The sequence below is a fragment of the Genypterus blacodes genome, unplaced genomic scaffold (assembly GCF_046128005.1).
Source record: "Genypterus blacodes isolate CSIRO-AG114 ecotype Tasmania unplaced genomic scaffold, CSIRO-AGI_Gbla_v1 ptg000023l_1, whole genome shotgun sequence".
In the NCBI taxonomy this organism is placed as follows: Eukaryota; Metazoa; Chordata; class Actinopteri; order Ophidiiformes; family Ophidiidae; genus Genypterus; species Genypterus blacodes.
Window position 1 is genome coordinate 306,976 of NW_027466836.1, and position 18,469 is coordinate 325,444.

At 46.9% G+C, this 18,469-nt stretch overlaps 1 protein-coding gene across 1 annotated transcript in view; it reads right to left on the minus strand.

Annotated features, from left to right (window-relative positions):
* Window positions 1-233: 233 nt before the first annotated feature.
* The window catches only part of LOC142992813 (transmembrane protein 132D-like), a 97,314-nt gene continuing 79,078 nt past the window's right edge, over window positions 234-18,469 (minus strand). Inside the window, exons 5-9 of the mRNA XM_076143317.1 lie at window positions 14,393-14,536; window positions 10,045-10,256; window positions 6,917-7,259; window positions 3,104-3,295; window positions 234-2,549 (exon numbers count right to left, since the gene is read on the minus strand). Of these exons, the coding sequence (XP_075999432.1) occupies window positions 1,461-2,549; window positions 3,104-3,295; window positions 6,917-7,259; window positions 10,045-10,256; window positions 14,393-14,536 (1,980 nt within the window). The 3' untranslated portion in view covers window positions 234-1,460. The remainder of the gene's footprint in view (window positions 2,550-3,103; window positions 3,296-6,916; window positions 7,260-10,044; window positions 10,257-14,392; window positions 14,537-18,469) is intronic.

The window sequence follows — 18,469 nt, forward strand, 5'->3', positions numbered from 1 at the left end:
CTGTTTCCTCTTGCTCTGTTACTTGTATCTTAATCTCATTCAGTCCCTAAAATTCAGCAGTGAAACAACACAAGTATCCGCGTGTGGCGGTGGTTTGGAGTGCAGAGGCGACTTATCTCTCCTGCCTGGGCTGGCAGATGCACAGACTGTCAACACCGGCACTTCATTTCCTTATATTTGATGAAGCCGCATGTTTGTGTGCTCACATAAACCAGTCAGATGGGCAAAACTAGGCAGACTGAGAGACAAATAAAACAGACAGACCAATAACTCACACAGCAGCAGCAGCATGATGGAGACGAGTCACCTTCGGTTTTAATTAGTCCAGCAGCCAAATTTTAAAACAGAGATAGAAAAGGGTGGACTCGACTAATCTGACATGAAGATCTCAGCTCTTCAGCTTCATTTTTGATCAATCACGAGTCTATTCTGGGACCCATCAACTTAAATACAATAGTAGAAGAAGTATATTTCATTTGTGCATGTACTGATCTCCACCTACAAGCCATACAAATAGTAAACAGAGTATTATGGAACAATATAAATGATGGGTTTGGGTCTTATTACTGTGATTGTCTACTGATGCTCATGACCGTGATCAGTTTTTTAAGATTAAGATTTTTTTTTCAGATCGAAATATCACTTGATATGCAATGAACAGCAAGGGTTCATAAACATCAGAAGGAAAACTGAAGGAAGGAAACCAGAAAAGATACAAGTTTAAACAAACATAACGGAGCAATTAAAACTGACTAATGTTTACTGAGTCTCCAGGAGTTAAAGCAGTTATGTACACACTTTCATTTCAGGCACCAGATCAGACACACATGCCTCTTTAATTACAACATGCACAGATCTGGTTTCTGGAGACGAAAACATAAATAAATAAATAAAACAAACAAAAACTACACTTTTACAAAAAATGTTACTATACATAGAATACCGGCAAATCAAACTGTGCATTTATATACAATACAAATTACTTTCTCTGCTCTCCTCTTATAGATTCTGGTGTTGACAGGTGGTACAGGTTGTTATAGCAACAAAGCTCAGAAATACAACAGATACAACATTAAAACAGAATGTTGTTTTCAAAGTAAAAAAAGTGTAAATGCCAAACAAAGTTGATAAAAAGTTAAGCGGATCAAAAAAAGATACATTGATGTTAAGCAACAATATCTACTTCACATTTAGCCTCCTTAAATATGCTGCAGTGTGAAGTCCTCTGCTTGGACCTTGAGCAGTGTGTCGGCCTCACACAGACAGCAGAGGTCCTGTGGTTAAAGTTTAACAGCAGCAGCTCCAGCGTTTGTCCAGCACTCCTTAGTCCGTGTTCTTCTTCCTCTGTCCTTGCCTCCTTCCAGCTCTCACACCCTCCTTGTTCTGAAGGCATTCAGGTGAGTGTCTCTTTAGTTCATTGGAAAACACGCGCGCACACACACACACACACGTATGACCCCCTATGCTGTGTTCTTGATGGCATTCTCGTTCAGCCTTTCCATGTAGTTCCTAAGATCCCGTGAGTCCCCGAGCTCAATGTCTGGACATACCCACTTTATCTCACTGGTCTGCACGAGTGCCAGTGGGCTGAGCACGGGGCATCCATTACTGGACTTGGCATTGGCAAAGGTGGTGAACTTCACCCTCTTTCTCTTGGTGGTGGGTGAGTTAATGGACTCGTTCTTGTGTTCCCTCCCACTCGAGCTGCATCCTCCCACGCCATTATTGCCACGCTGGACGCCTCCGTTTAATAGCTGACTCCCTTCCTCCAGGGTGCCGCCCAGCTCGTCCTGCTGCTGCTGCTGCTGCTGCAGACACAACCCCTCCTCTTGTCCCAGCCAAACCCAGTCATGGGCATGAGGCATGGCCTCCGGGGCCTCCAGGGACAGATGCTTGCTGCGGTACTTATACGCATAAGAGATGCAGTTAATGAGAAAAACCAGGATGGCCAGGCAGAAGACTCCCAGCAGGGCATACATACCTATCTCCAGGTCTGTCAGGCCCCGTCGGGACGGCAACAAGTCATCCTCAGTGCTGTGGCCCCGAGGCAGCTCTGCCTGGACTGGATATTCCGAAAATTCACTGGGGACTCTCACCCCGCTGTTTGCTGAGAGACGACCCCCATTAGGCCTCATGGGGACGTGGCCCCTGACGGTCGTAGCCCCTCGGTTGATTATTCCAGTTTCCATATCAGAGATGGAGCCTCCGTAATAAGGGGGGTCTGGCCGAGTCCGTCGGTCTCCCGGTTGTCGGTACGGCTCCTCAGGCTGGCCAAACCTTACCAATATGTTTACCGTCCCAGACGCTAAAATGCTCCGTCGCTTTCCCTTCTGGCAAACCTCTGACGGGCTCATCTCGACGCGTATTAGCGAGCCTTGACCTTCTCCCTTGGCAACAATCACGGGCCACTTCCATGCTGCGCCGCGCTGCACAGCCACCACCTTTTGGTTCAAGGAGACGGCTGAAAGGACAAAGTGATGAGGGTTGTAGTTGTCCAGAGGAGTCATAGAGCCGTCGCTGAACTGGAGCCAGGCACTGATGAGGGACTCCTGAGAGGACAGACACACACACACACACACACACACACATACAGAAACGATATAAAAGCAGCTACACAGGGGTCCTGAGAATGATCCTGATCACAGTGAACTGTACATTTCCTTCTTTTCTGTAAGACTGACAGAGGAAAGTAGATTTTAATTACAGTAGAAGGCTCAAACAGCTTGGAACACAGACTGAAAATTGAATTACTGCCAAACAGACTTTTTCTGTCTCGGGGATAAGACAGAAGCTGTGTTACTTTTGAAATTATAATTATAGAATAACAGAGCTATTCAGTGGTTGGTTATACAAATCAAAGCACTCACTTCACCATATCAGTAGTGAATGAATTATCAAAGGCAAAAAAACAAAGAACATAACAGACCCCGGGCACAGTGAGAGAGGCCTTCTGCCTGCAATCTACATGTGTGTGTTAAGATTGTCCCTATGTACCCGACGGACACGCACAGAGACTGGATGGATACACAGAGACCCTGATCCAGCCCTGAACACAGAAGGTTCATTTCAATGTGTGAGCAAGAAATGCATGAATTGGAATTGCCTGTTTGAGCGAGTCGATGACTTCCCGTGTGGTTGCCGTGGCCACGATGGCCCTGTTGCTCCCCGGGCTGAGCTGCAGGGACAGCGAGAGTCCAGACACCAGCTGCACCCCGAGCTCCGTCACGCTCACTTTGTCGTCCAGCACCCGGACGCTCCTCTCAGCCAGGACGGACGAGGACAGAGGGGACACAACCTACAACACAGGGACACTTGCTATTCATGGGAGTCTATTAAGATCCAACATTCTGTCACTTGGGGCACTTTCAGATTAGGATAAGATCATTTGCAGGTCGCCACTACTATTGACAAGGAGGTGATGGAAAGTCCAATCCTGGAGCCTTGTAAGCAATTCTGCAGCTTGAGCTTTTATAAACAAGGGGATTGATAGCTCATCACAGTGGTGAACAGAAAGTATCAAAACTGAAGCCACAAAGTAACCTGCATGGGGCTTCTGACTTTAACTGGTAAAAGTGAACAAATGCTGTATAAGCTGTAAAATGTGCTGTTTACATCAACAACAATCAGGAACTACAGAAGAGTTTAGTTTCACAGCCGGGTGAAAATGCTGTTTCTACTTCAGAGGGTTTTCAGAAGGAAATACTTTTAAACGGTAAGTAGGGAGAAGGGGGAAGGAAGGAAGGAAGGAAGGAAGGAAGGAAGGAAGGAAGGAAGGAAGGAAGGAAGGAAGGAAGGAAGGAAGGAAGGAGGGAGGGAAGGAAGAAGGGAAGGCCAAAGGTCTAAGCAAAGACGGAATTTAAAACCCAAAGGTAAGAAAGCACAGTGGCGTTAAAATGGAATGAAATGATCTGGATTTGTAAACACACGTAATGATTCTCCACCTCTGGTTCTTTCCTCAGATGGCTCTTACCTCCATCACACTAAACAATAGTCCTATAAGTAAAAATCATACGCAGAACGAAACGGCGCCTCAAAGTTGAAAGTTTATCAACGTTTTGGGATAAAAGCGTATGAACTCAATTCATGAACCTAAAGCTGTGCCGTCATGAGGCAGAGGGTCTGTACGTGATCCTGGAATAGAAATGCAACACACCACTTATTGGTCTCTGTATTCCAGACTCCCTCATATTCAGAAATGTGAACATTGTGGCAAAGAGCAAGTACACAGATAGATGCCCCGTGTGAGACACACACACACACACACACACACACACACACACACACGCACACACACACACACAGACAGTGTTCAGCGCTCTCCACCTCTACATTGCAGTCATGTAAGTAGTTGTGATATTGTGGTGAGATGAGAATCCCTCCATCCGCTCCAATTAGGGCTCCAGCCTCTCCTGCGGCCGCCTCCGCGCCGCCGCGTTTACCTGCCATAATGAACTGTCAGCGCTGATCACAGGCTCATTTGTGCGGACCCCTTGCCCTGCTTTCTTCCTCCCTTCTTTGCTTTTACCCTCCATGGCTTTTCCCTTTGATTCCCACGCAGTGAAATTTCCATCTTTGAATGTTAAACGCACACACAACCGCACCGCTGCCACAGAAATGAAAATGTGTTTAAGATCAGAGTTCTAAGTAAACACTGAGATGTGACAACACAAGTCTGAATATTCATTCCTCGTTATTTCCAAAGCAATATGAAATTTTCACACTGAGTTACCAGTTTATTAGGTACATCAATGACGTATAGAGAACAAACTAACGGTTATGCAACATTACATCGCTGCGTTAGATCCTTCATTTAGTTTTTGTTCATATGAATACACATCATTATACAACGGTTAACTTACACTTCAAAGTTGCCGTGGAGGGCGAACTGAACCTTTATCTCCATCACTATTGTGTGCATTTCCAAAGAAGAGATAGCGACAAGAACGATTACATCACCACCTCATATACTTTCACCATCTATGTGGTCACTCCAACGATTATAAATCTAATGGGAGTTAATGGCAGAGAATTGGAGGGTGCTCAGGTTTGAGTCTGGAGCTAAACCCCATCTGAGTGAAACAAAGGCAATATAAACGTCACAGCTCTCCCAACACCGCCGTCGATACTCCTCTGAGTGCAACTAATTGATTGTGTTTAACAGGAATGAGTTGGGTGGTGTGTGTGAGTGTGCAGACCTACGTGGGCTACATGCTAAGAGATGGAGAGAAAGACAACAAGGCAGGAGGAGGAGTCCTTTAGCATTTTCCACTTATTTATGTACAAATTTGGTGAACTGAACTGCTTTTCATGCCAGACTAAGCAGACATCACCAAGGCTGAAAGCTGTGGCTAATGGAAGGATATGGGTGAAATGAATGGGAAGAAATGTGGTGAAAGGCCAAAAAAAACCTAAACTAAATCCACTGAGATTGGTTTAAAACATTACAGAAGTTCTCACTTGTTTTGCCTCCAGTATATCAAAACTAGTTCTGGTCCAGCACTCAGCAGGAAGTTCTCTGACCTCTCAGCTGCTCCTTAATCCAGGTTCACATCTTTCACTATGATGCAATCCAATAAAACAACAAACTATGACCTGGAAATGACCACTGAGTTGAATCGGTCCCTCTTTGGTGTGATTGTGATGTGTGTGTCGTGTGTTTGAGAGACCCAATGTCCTCAAATCTGCATCATATTCAGGTTTGTTACATCTAGAATGAATGTGAAGGTTCCTATTATCTTTTTTAGCGTAACCATGGATACAAATTAGTGGGCTGACAATGTGGTGACAGATTGGTGGAGTGTGTGAGAGCTGCAGCTTCAAACATCACAATTACCGACACTCAAACCACTGCAGGACATCTGCATGGACCATTGAAGAATCATCAAATCAGGCACATGATTCTTTTTCTTTTAAAGGGAAGTAAATGATCGCCGTTGATTGGATCCATTTCTAACGTTTCCATCTCTTTCATCCAGAAGAAGAAGTTTGCGGCTGATCTCAAATGTCTTTAAAGTCCCTGCTAGCTTCTGGTCAAACCATTTCCTCCAAACATGTGGAGCGGCTGTGAATTAAGACTCTCACACACACACACACACACACACACACACACACACACACACACACACACACACACACAGCTCCACAAATGTATAAATAAAGAGGAGGAGGTGGAGATTGCAGTGGGACGCTCCAGCGTGTTGTTCTATATCGTGCTACCTTGTAAATGCCAGATCGATGTTGATTTACAAGGCAAGCAGGCACATGTGCCATTCCGAGCGAGGAGCCGGTGTTGGTAATAGATAAATAGGATTCTGAGCTTCTCCGTGCCTGTGTGTGCCTGTGTGTGCCTGTGTGTGTGTGTGCATGTGTGTGTGAGGGAAAGAGAGAGACCACAGAGGCTGGAGCTTTTATTAGACGTGCCATGAAGGCAGGTTGTTGTGTCAACTCATGATAAGCTTGTTTGTGCAGCGCCGCCAGTCAAGTCTCTCCCATACATCCTCCATACCGTCCACACTGTAAGTCGCAGTCATCAAGGCTCATTGTTTGTGTTTTGTGTGGGGATTTATCAATGTATACTTGAAATAAAAGAGAATAAAAGGAGGGTGTGGAACCTGGAAACTGTAAAAATAGCTTTCGCAGCTCAGGCAGCAGGGAGTTCTACTTTTTATTTATTATATCTGACTTACTTTGAAAGACTTTGCAGCTTGATTGCATTTTTCGCTTCAGTTTTTAACAGGAGAAGCTGTCAGTGAGCTTTCATCATCACAGTATTGACCTTGTTTACTGTAAATGCTTATAATGACTTAGAAAAAAGGAATAATCTGCCAAGAAATTAAAATCACTTCAAACTGCAATTTTACACACACACACACACACACACACACACACACACACACACACACACACACATACACACCTGTAGTTTAGCGGTCCCGGCGCTGCGTCCTATCAGAACTTGTCCATCCAACAGTTGGGCCACCCTCAGGTCGTCCACCCTCAGCGACTCCTTCACCAGCTGCGTCACGTCCACCTGCCAGTCGCTGCCCAACAGGAAGCTCTGCTGGCCCGGCCCATCCCCTTCCTCCTCCGCCTCCCCCTCTGCCGCCACCGCCCCTCGCCCATCGCCGCCGCCGTCGGCCACAAAGTGGGTAAGGACGCGCAGGGTGGTACTCTGGTACTGGGCCACACAGCCGCTCTCCACCCGCTCCTCCCTGTCGGCCCGGTCGCTGCCGTTCTTGTCGTCTGTCACCCGCTCGTACCTGAAGGGAGAACAGGGGGGGTTGACATAAAGGGAGGATAAGGATGAGACAGATAACTTTCAGGTTGTTCCTGCGTTTGGAAGCTGTGGGATCTCTTTGTGTTCGGAGGAGAGAAACACTTTGAAGGTTAACACCGGTGTTAGTGATGTCATTACTTGTTCCTTATCACTATGAAAGCCTCTACACACTGATGTATCTACCACAGTCGGAGGCTTTACTGTCTTCTCTACTTAAGGTGTGTTTGACCCCTGAATGTCACAGACTCAATACTTCCAAACATTCCATTAAAAGTGGCCAAACTGCCGCCTCGCTCCTGTTTTCATTTCCTCTGAAAGGGGAAGTGATATTCTGCTGCCACATATTGGGTCTGAGCTGAGCGGGTTGCAGATATAAAGAGCCAGGTTTGTCACAGTCATGTTGGGGTTGTTGTGTTTTTTGGAGGAAAATGTGATCTCTGGACAATCTGCTCTTTCCCTTTCCTGGTTTTTGAAGTAAGTTATATGTGCATTTTTCCATTACCCTCCTGTCAAATTAATAATATCAAAGGTCTCCACAGGGCAACACTATGAGTGAAATAAGGACAAAGCATGAAAAACAGAAGAGGGATTGGGCGACTGAAGGCCGAACACCAACAGCAGCAGAAGGCCACTCGCTGCATACCTCCACCAATGCCCAACAAGCAATGGCCTGGATAGAATAAACAACTAAATGAACAGTTTTAGCATGTCCCTGTGGATTCTATTCCATCATCGCTGCTCCAACTCTCCTAATAAACACATTACCATAGAGACAAAAGCTTCTGGCCTGGGTTACTATAATGCATTGATTGTGCTCAGTGTGTGTGTGTGTGAGGTGGTAGTGTGTGGGGGGCGGGGGGTGAATGCAGTGATGTCGTGATGAGGTTTTGGGAAATTGCCAAATACGCTGATGATCCACATCCATCACTGCATATCCAGACTTCTTCTGTCTGTCCATTCATGGTCGTCTCGCTCTCTCGCTCTCCTGCTCTCTCGCTCATCAGACTCTCGTTCCGTTTCGCGCCGGTCGACTTCTGATGCGGCTTTTGCGCTAATCTATTTTTCAGCTCTGTGCTTTCTGCCCTCTCCTTCATCCTCCACCACCTCTGTGCCCTGTCTGCCCCCCCCCCCCCCTTCTACCAGTCAGGTGGGTGGCCGAGGGGGAGTGACAGTGACAGCTTCCATTAGGTTTAATGAGGCATGGCCGGTCAGGCATAAAAATGGGCTGACAGGTTAACATGCTGTGGCCCAATGGCTTGGCTTAGATCCCAACCTCCGCTGGCCTTCCTCTATTCCACGGCGGTGACGGGAGGGCAATGGGAAACCAAGGTGACATTTGTGGCTGGCAGCAGAAACACGAGGTCGGGTCATGTTTGGAGCGATAAATGACAGGTCAGCTAAGGTATCGGAGTGTAATGAGGTGACTTACTCGCCCGTGTGTGCGGATGTGAGCGAGCGCACGTGCACAGACGGAGGGAATGAAGTTAAAGCGCGTGCTGAAAGATGGATTCTGTTCAGTCACACACGCACACACACACATGGAGGGATGGATGTAGGATGGCTAAGTGCATCGGGGAGCAGCAGTGGACGCTCAGACAGCAGGGGGTATTAGTGTTTGAGCGCCCCCCTCTGGGAGAGACGGGACGGCGCACTGGACCTGAACCGTCTACAAACGCTCCCCCACAAGCCCATCAAAGTGAGGTGGAGTGTGGTGAGCATGATGTCATTACAGTTTCCATTTCACAGGGCTGTTTGTGTGTAAACCTAACAACCAGCTGTGAAGATGAAGGGAACCACTGGAGCACGAGGACCAAACCGGTCCCTCTAAACACGCGTGTGCTCCGTGTTATCAACATACAGACACAACAGAACACATGTACTTTAGTGATGATCTTGTTTCTCAAATTAACATTACTGCTGTTTCCTGAGCTGCACAGATCCTCGTCACATTCCAGCTTCAGGGATTTGAAACCGTGTTGCGTAATGTTAAGCTCCACATAATGACTCCTCCCCCTCTGTGCTCAGTCCCACTCACCTTATGGGAATCTGATCCAGTGAACTACTTCCACACTCATTATCGCTCTGCAGCCACAACTGCTGACACGTCTGCAAAATATTCCAGGCTACATTTATTATATTTAGTGAATAATGTGATTCAGATTCTCATGCGGGGGAATCTAAATATGCAAACGCTACAAATACTGAGAGTTTGGACTAATTTTTAGGGATCTGTAGCCTTAACTTACAACTAAACCACCATCCTCCCACCAAACCTACATTTTGGTTCCCGTGCCATCGTGTCAGGAGAGCGAGGTAACACGGAGCCGCAGCCGAAGTGGCAGGTGCTCTTCGTCCTCATCATCATTTGGGGTCTTATAGTGAGCAAAACTGTGACAAGGCACGTGATGAATTTGAACGCACTTCAAGGAAATGTCACGAGAGCCAAATATAACCTGGCAGTAGCGGGAGGAAGAGGAAGACGTGGTGCCTTCAGCTGTCCTGGGCGGCAGACTGAGAGCATCGAGCATCGTCTCCTGCACGCTAACCTTCAGACATGTTAATCTGGAAACGTGCCGAGCGTGCTTGATTCGTCGCGACCTTTTTGGCGCCACCACCTCTCACGGTGCAGGTGGGGCTTACTCAGCGTTACCCACGCACGCCCGGCTCTCCTCTCAACGCCGCCTCCATCAATCGGCAGATCACTTTGTAGACTGGAATGTGAAATGCGTGAAAAGTGTGAGAATGGAACTTTGGTTTGCTGTCATCACCTCCTGTTGCCCACAGTAGCGGCGGGGACCCTCCAGCCTTTAATTTGGCTGAGCTCGGGGTCGGCCACGTCGATCTGCAGGGGCAGACGGGGCGTCCACACGTTCATCTCCAGCTGAGCACTCAGGAAGCTGTAGGTGAAGTTGAGCCGCACGCCGCTCTTCCCTCGCGTCTCTTTGCCGTTGACGTACACGTAGTCGCAGCGCTCGGACACCTGAGGGAGACAGAGAGAGAGTTTAGAGTTTGTGCTGAGACCTTCTTTCATATAGTTTGGTTTAAGACTTAACAATGAATTTCATGAGTCTTCCTCGGTTTAAGCTCCTTCAGAGCCGCTGCAAAACAAAAGGACGAAAACCAACACGATGAAGATGAAAAGACGACTTTCTTCAGAGAGCAGAACAGGAGAAGACGAGGGGAATTCCTTCAGGAGCAAATACTGTATGTGGACTAATGATAACTGCTCCTGCGTGCAAATGTATGGTTTTTGAACAGTGACTGGATGTGAAAGCATGCAGACGTACACATGTGTGATGTTTATGCCAATGTGACTTTGGCATCTAAACTCCACATAACAGATGGAGTTGAGAGATGATGCAACCTCAGCGAGTCACGACTGGCTGCGGAAGTCTCAGATGTTCCTCCAGCACGGCAGGAACATCTGCAAAGGTCCGTCATTATCTTCAAAGCTCCAGGATCTTCACATCAAATGTGTTGTTCGCTTCCACACCAGAGTCAAAGGGAACCTATTTAGCAAAACTGCCGTGGGGTTTGGGGTTCCTAATCACTCACCTTCCCACAGTGTTTCCAGTGGAGTCAGGAGAGATAATTTCAGCGTAGGACCACAGCGGCTGGTGAATGCTGCTCTTATAACAAACCAGTCACAAGAAAGCTGCCATCCTCACATCCTCAGCCTCATCGTCATCCTCCCCCTGCGGTTGCATACAACTTGGCAGCTTTACTCTCAAATGATGTCAGACCAGCCCCCCATCTCACGCCGAACAAAACTGACAGCTTGGTTTCCTGTCAGCTCTCTCCTCCACTTCCTTTCTTTTCCTCTCACCCACTCTTCCTCGCCGTCAGTTTTCACGGCGCTGCCTCCTACGCGGCTCTTTCTTCCCGTAATGAGAACAGGTCGTGCTTTTAGATCAGGAACCAAAGTGAGGCTGGCACCAGAGTTTAACAAGGACTCTTCTTAAATCTGTTGATATAGATTCAACCCACGGAGGTTCATACCACCACCAAGGCCGAGAAGTCTTCCTGCAGTGACCCCGCCTCTCATTGATTAATTTAACAGGTTGTTGACTCGACCATTCTCACCATTTGGGCAGCCAATTATAGCCAATCACAAAAGGTCCAGATGTTCCACATGTAAAAGTTTGCCATTCACACTATTTCAACAAAATTGCGAAACATCTGTAACTGGAGCGAAATCTATTTTGATCTAATGAAACTTTACCTGCGACCTGCATTCTCTCGACGTTAACGAATTGTACATGTAAGAAATGTAGAAATGGATTTTTAAGGCTGCTATTTGTGATCTGGGACAAACAGGGATGAAAGACATGGAAGGGTTTCTAGAAGCAGGAAGGGCTGAAGAGTGAGAGGTAGTCAGAGCTGATTGAGTCTCTAAAAGCTCCTCTCTTTGCTTTGTTCCCTCTCTCCCTCTCTCTCTCTCTCTCTCTTTCCGTCTCTATTCTCCCTCCTGCTCGTCCCAAATTGCGGATCAATCTCGGCCTTTCATCATTAAAAGGTATCAGAGATGATAACAATTAAAATTTAAATGGGATCACTGAGAGGTGACAGCAAGAAGAGTCTGTCACTTGACTCCAAGTCTTTTCTAGTCTCTGGTCTCTAGTTATCACCATGACAGCAGGCAAGTCGCCGTCATTTCTCCACAGACGGCGTCTCTCATCATGCAGCCTCAAAATGAACAATATTGTCTTATAAAACTGCACCAATAACTAATCATCAGCAAGTTGAATCAACAGGTAATGATGTCGGTATGATGTCATGGTGGATTGTACAGGTGTACCTAATAAAGTGGTCACATGTTGAGAGAATTCGCTCGTGGCTTTAAGGTCAGACACAGCTAAAATGAGGCAAGGCTGCATTCTGGGTGAGTTGATATCATAGACAGTGACGCTCACACAGTCTGATTCTGACGCATCCCGATTTGTTTTGCACTCAGAATGCTCACATGTGACTTTGTGAGCGACTTCTTTCCTTCCAGCTTCTATTCTTGTGTTTTGTGAGCATATTGCGATTAAAGCAAATTCTTCAAACCAAATCCTACTGTTGCTTTCCCCACAGTGTAACAGCTAAAGCAGCGCAGGCAGTAGTCCTGAGCACTGGGGGGAAGTTCTAGATATGGAGAAATATAATTAATATCCTTCTCTTAATCAGTATTCGCAGTATTTTCATTGGAAAATATTCTGGGTCAAGCAGCCCACGGAGCACAATCAGAGAAGGAGACGGGCCAGTGAGCCACGCCACCTCCCGGCCTCAGGCGTTACTTCACACCTCATGACCCTGATAAAGGGTAAAGGAAACACACACAACTGCACACACACACGGTGTATTAAACGGTTGACAGCTTTAACTGTGGACTACTGCAAAGTGCCACAGAACTCAGTAGGCGTGGGTGAAACCAGAGTGTCTACAGGTTTCAAGGATCACAAGATTTTTCTCTCAGGTTTTAATCTGGAAACTCTCTTTATTTGGTCCTAATCTGATAAACTGGAGCCCAAAAAGTCACATCAGCGCCCTGAACCTACTCGTTTTCTCCTTGGGTGGATTGTTCACTCACTCAGACCCATGAATGACTCTTTAAATAGCTCTCATTGCAGCCGCCCCCATAGATCAATAGTTCTCAATCCCCGTCCACCTGCTCGCCTGATTGGCTAGACGAGCCGTTGGATCAATGGAGAGATTCTGCCTCTTAGATCTTGATTGGTCGATCGCGTCTGATTTGACTAATTGGACCGGCTGTTTTGGTTAAAGAGCAGCATCCAAAGCCACCGCTGCACATCGGACCAGGCGGAGATTTTCAGAGTCGTCCACAGCAGCCCGCATAAAAATAACATAATATGAAGCAGAAAAGGTCACTGGGATGCCCGGAAATGATCATTCCGCTACCTGGAATGTCGAGAATGTGCCTAAAAAACAAGCCGTGGTTTTACAAAAATAGGCGAGAATGTGACTGCAGGACGACCAAGTCCAACAACTCGGGCCTCTAACAAGAGAAGAAGAAGAAGAAGAAGAAGAAGTAGTAGAATGGTACTTAGAGGGTAATTAAACCCTTCGGGAGCTCGTGTTTGTTTGTGTGTGTGTGTGTGTGTGTGTGTGTGTGTGTGTGTGCAGCTCCAAATCAACCCCCTGTCTGGAGTGAGAACGACGCCAATTTTCCTCTCACACACACTCACGACTAAGAACCAACACAATTCTATTCCACGTTGTTCCTAATGAAAGGGTGGAAGTGATGAAGACGAGATATCTAATCTGATGCAGCAACAGAAACAGATTCCAGCAGCAGCATTTTCTGCCTTTAAGTGATGCAGAAGTAAACCATACATAAACCATCACAGTAAAGATCTGATTGGCTACAAGATAATGAAGTTGCCACAAAGTCACAGCGAAGAAAAGTATGAACGCGACGCTTCAACAATTTACACAATTTCCGAGTTGTTATTGAGCTCAAAGGTAATAAACTGAAATCGGTGGACTGAAATCGATTCAGTTCAGCTCTTAACTGTGGATTTCATGTGATTAGGGACTCAGAGACGCCTTTGTCACAAGCTCCTACAAGAGAAGAAGACATCATCTCTAAGGAGGGACCAGACCTTTGAGCTGAACAAATGGCGAATCTCTGCAAAAGTAAAAGTGTTCCTGTATATGTGTTTGTGAGCAGCGTACAGAGAGAGATATCAACTCTGCTGTGGCTTTAAAGTGGAAGCCACTCGTTTCATTTTATGTTCCGGTCCTGATGCTTCACGTCGATGGAACAAACGTGGTGAGGGTGTTTCTGTGATTGCGTGTCCGCGCATATCCAACATTACTCTGTGATGAATCAGCACATGTTGCAGAGTCACTTGACATGGCAGGGCACACACACACACACACACACACACACACACACACAGACACACACACACACACAGACACACACACAGACACACACACCTCGCCCCCCCACATGCAGGCGTGATTGCTGCTAATGTTGTGTTTTCTCCCGGCTTGCTCCAGCATATCGACCTGAGTCTTTAAAGCAAAGGTGCCGAGCTTAGAAACAACAACCACAACAAAGACAAACAGAGAGAAGGAGAAGTGAAAGCCAACACGTGTCACTCTCACCTTGATGACCTGTTCATCTGTGGACCTGCACTCCACCGACTCCGTCACATCAGAAACGGCGCCATCTGTTCCTACGGTGACGACTTTCACCGGCATGGCAACAGTGCGCCCGGTGAGGACGGCCGTGTTGAGGATTTCTGTGTCCTGTGAACATAAAAACACACACACACACACACACACAAATCAGTATCAGACAGGACTAGGATGAGGATGAGGATGATCATTTCATGAACAAAAGGAAGCTTTGATAACAAAGCCTGGCTCACTCACATGAACTCAATGGTGAGAGAGAGAGGGAGAGAGAGAGACTGCAGTGATGAGTGGAGGAGCAGGAGGGAGATAATGAGACTAATTAAGACAATGGCCGGTAATCTTTGAGTGCGGCTATGTTTTTGGACACGTGGATTCATTGACGCGTCTCGTCTTCAGATGTCAGGCGTGGCAGACAAGAGACACAACAGATATCTGCCTGACTTACATCAGGAGTCTGTGGGGAGTTTTGAAAAATGAAGGCGAACTCACAGAAGTGCATCGTTCCCTTTTTCCTCTCTACTTTCTACATCTCCAGAGAGAGAGAATCATGTTTTTTTCTTCCACTTCTTCTTCTTTGAATGCTATCCATCTGAGCCCCTCACATCATCAAGCCTCAGTATCATTCCGCTCGTAAAAGCACCAGGCTCCAGCCTCCGGTGACGAGCGAGGACAGCGTGTGTTATTTCCATGTACCGTACATGAGATGAGTAGGAGTGTGTGTGAGTGCATTTAGGAGCCATTAATGGGGCGCCGATATGAAGCAAGGGGTCTCAATGAGATCCAACTGGACGCATTAAAAGGCCTTGTTGTCATGTGGGCTCGCTCAATATGCAGCTGCCTTGCGGGGCCGACGGACTGAAATGAATGGAATTTGCGGAGAAAAGCCGGAGCGATGGCGGGGGATGTGAAGCCCAGACACTCATCCATCCACTGTATTGGTACAGAAAGGCAGATAAACAGTTACATATGCCATTCATACGTGTGCGGGCCGAACCCCCTGCACCCCTGCACCCCTCCCCCCCCCAGCCGTGTATCTTGTAACAACCCTTCATCGCCATCGCGCAGCAAAGAAAGAAAGGTGTAGAAGAGAGACGACCAGAGGGGGAAGAATCAATAAAAGGCCATTACGCTTCAGTGCAGGGGGGTTCAAGGGTGGAGTGTGTGTGTGTAGGAGGGGGGGGGGAGGGCATAGATGAACTATGTGCAGGGCTAGCTGACAACCTACAGTGCCCACCGCTGCTCAGATGGTAGTTACCGTCCACGTCTGTGAGCTCAAGGACGGACAGAGACAATGGCCTTATTTTTCCAGCCGTTTTGGGTTGAAGCATCATTTTTGCAGAACCAGAAATGATTCCCTGTATCCGTCGGTTTTTTGTTACTGTGGTTTCCAAGTATAGCAGTTCTACCTAAAAGCTTTTGGGCGACGGCCTTGAACAGAAGCAGTTCAGTTGGTCTGATCTCTGATTGACCAGCCTCACTTGACAAACCAAATCCTGTTTGCCACATTTCTTCAGTGAACATTGGAGCCTGAAAATGTGGGTGTCAAATGCTTCCTGCACTTTTTTGGAACTCTGTTTGCTGTTTCATGTCATTTCAAAGCCAAACATTTAGCGACCGCTGAGAGATCTCTTCTCTTTGGCACATATCTGCTAACTGGCACTAAAGCTGCTGCAGGGGTTATGTGTGTGTGTGAGTGTGTGTGTGTGTGTGTGTGTGTGTGTGTGTGTGTGTGTGTGTGTGTGTGTGTGTGTGTGTGTGTGTGTGTTGGCAGAACGCCGTGCCCAGGTCTCCCAGCATGCAAAGTGATGACAGTGGGAAAAAACAAACAAAACAGAGGCAGGTGTCTGTGTCTAAACTGAACCAAATGGCTCTTCATCATCATCCTCCACTAATCTCCATTGTTGGACCTTGATAGAAACAACAGCCACGCTTTGTTTTATGGCCAAAGAGTCGCGTGTGAAGCTCCCGTCTGATAGATGGCTCCTGCGAGTGTGTAGATTGTGAGTGTGAGGGGGTTAAGGAGACATCAGAGGAACGTTTGGGCCCCTGAAAGCTGCACCAGCCAGCAATTCATTATTCATTTACTCAACAGATGCCCCTGACCCGCAGAAGTGCAACTCAGCACTGCACTTACTCACTAACTGGCTGAGACTGACAGTCAAGTCACAGAGGGTCCTGTTTGTGTGTGTGTGTGTGTGTGTGTGTTCGTGTGTGTAGCCTGGAGAAACCCCAATATGATTCCCTTCACACGGCGTGGAGCTCTCAGGTCTTCAGCTCGTATCAATGATCAATGAAAAGTTGATTCCCTGCAGTGCTCCTCTCAATCTGGCTCGCCACTCAAACACAAACATACCAACGTCTCACACTGAGATAATAAAAACCCTTCTTCTTCTTCTTCTTCTTCTTCTTCTTCTTCTTCTTCTCCTGGTATTTTCTGAAACACTGACACATCAGCAGGGGACTTGGAGGGGTTCATGGAATGTAATCTTTTAACAGTTCCGGCTTTGGGGGGGGAAATGCGGCGCTGGAGCTGAAGTTAATCCACGAGCGATCTTGAAAGTCAGACTGTAGAAATGTAAGAGCTTGGAGCCGAGCTGAGACGACAAGAATGTATTAGAGCGAGCACGACGAAGAGGACGGGACATTAATTTATTTATTTCCTTCCCTTGACTGAGGAGGACGTCGATCTTTGCAGGTGCAGCAGCTGAAACTTTTTTTTAATTAGCAGTTTGGAGAGAAATGCTAATTTATGGAGTTAAGGAGGCGCAGAAACGATGTGGTCCTTCCTGAACGCGGCCTCACAGAGCCGCTGTCTCTTTAGCAATTAAAAGCCGCATATTTGATTACACACAAAAAAAACAAAAGCGCTTCAGAATCTTCAGTTATCCGTGAGGAATGAAACCAGCTGAGTCATCACTTACACTATCTGTGTTGATGGAACACGACTGGCCCAGACGATACCATCGCTGTGATTTTTCTCCTCCGCGAGCGAATAAAGAGTTCTTTTTTGGGGGCATTCTGCCATGACCAGTGGTAATAAATACCACTATTGATTATTTCATCAGGACCTACAGTGATTTATACTCCCCTCATTAATTAGGTATTGATTTATTACATAACCTGCTGGCCTGACAATCCAGGATTTTGCTATTGTGGATTTGTCACTGTGAGCTCAGAAAACTCTTAGTGAAATTAAAGATTAAGCCCCTGTTGGTTTCTGTCCTCTGACTTTGTGACACATAAACATTAACGCAGGAGGAGGAAATGTCAATGCTGGTAAAAATGTTTGTTCCTGTTTATGCTCTGAGGACCCCCGCCGTTCCACACTCACAAACACACACACAAACACACACACACACACACACACACACACCTCCTCCTCTCTGCTCTTTCTGTTTGATTAGAATAAGCCCGACAGCTCCGTCCTGCTGCTCTGGTGTTGGCTGACCAAATAAAAGCCTCTCAAGTCAAAATGACAGCATTTGCAACAGGGAATATAGCGAGTCAGCAAAAACACAAACACACACACACACACACACACAAGCAAACAAATTGGGAGTAGAGTCGGGCTTAGCTTGTCTCCCAAGTAAAGCCTGAGTGGCATAGAAAAGAATCGACTTGGCCCCTGAGAGAGAGAGAGAGAGAGAGAGAGAGAGAGAGAGAGAGAGAGAGAGAGAGAGAGAGAGCTTTTTTTTCACCATCTTGCCTCACTCTCACAGCTACAAGCTTTCATCCTGACTAACAAGGGTTAAACCTGCATGAATCCAAACTCTGAATATCGGGTCAGGAGTATGACGAACAGGAAACCGCTAAGGGACGCAGGAGAGAGGAGGAATTATTGTTGTCAAAACGCACGCCAAGAAAGATAAAGAAGTAAATTACACGTCGGCACACACACAAGAGAACTTAATTAAGCTAGCAGCAACATTAGGGCCGCCTGCAGATGGCTAATGCTGCCTCCAGGACGCTAAGCAGGCCAGCGGACAGGCTCGCTGCACAGCCTATTAACTGCCAGGACACTTCCAAATACAGTTCCTGACAGCG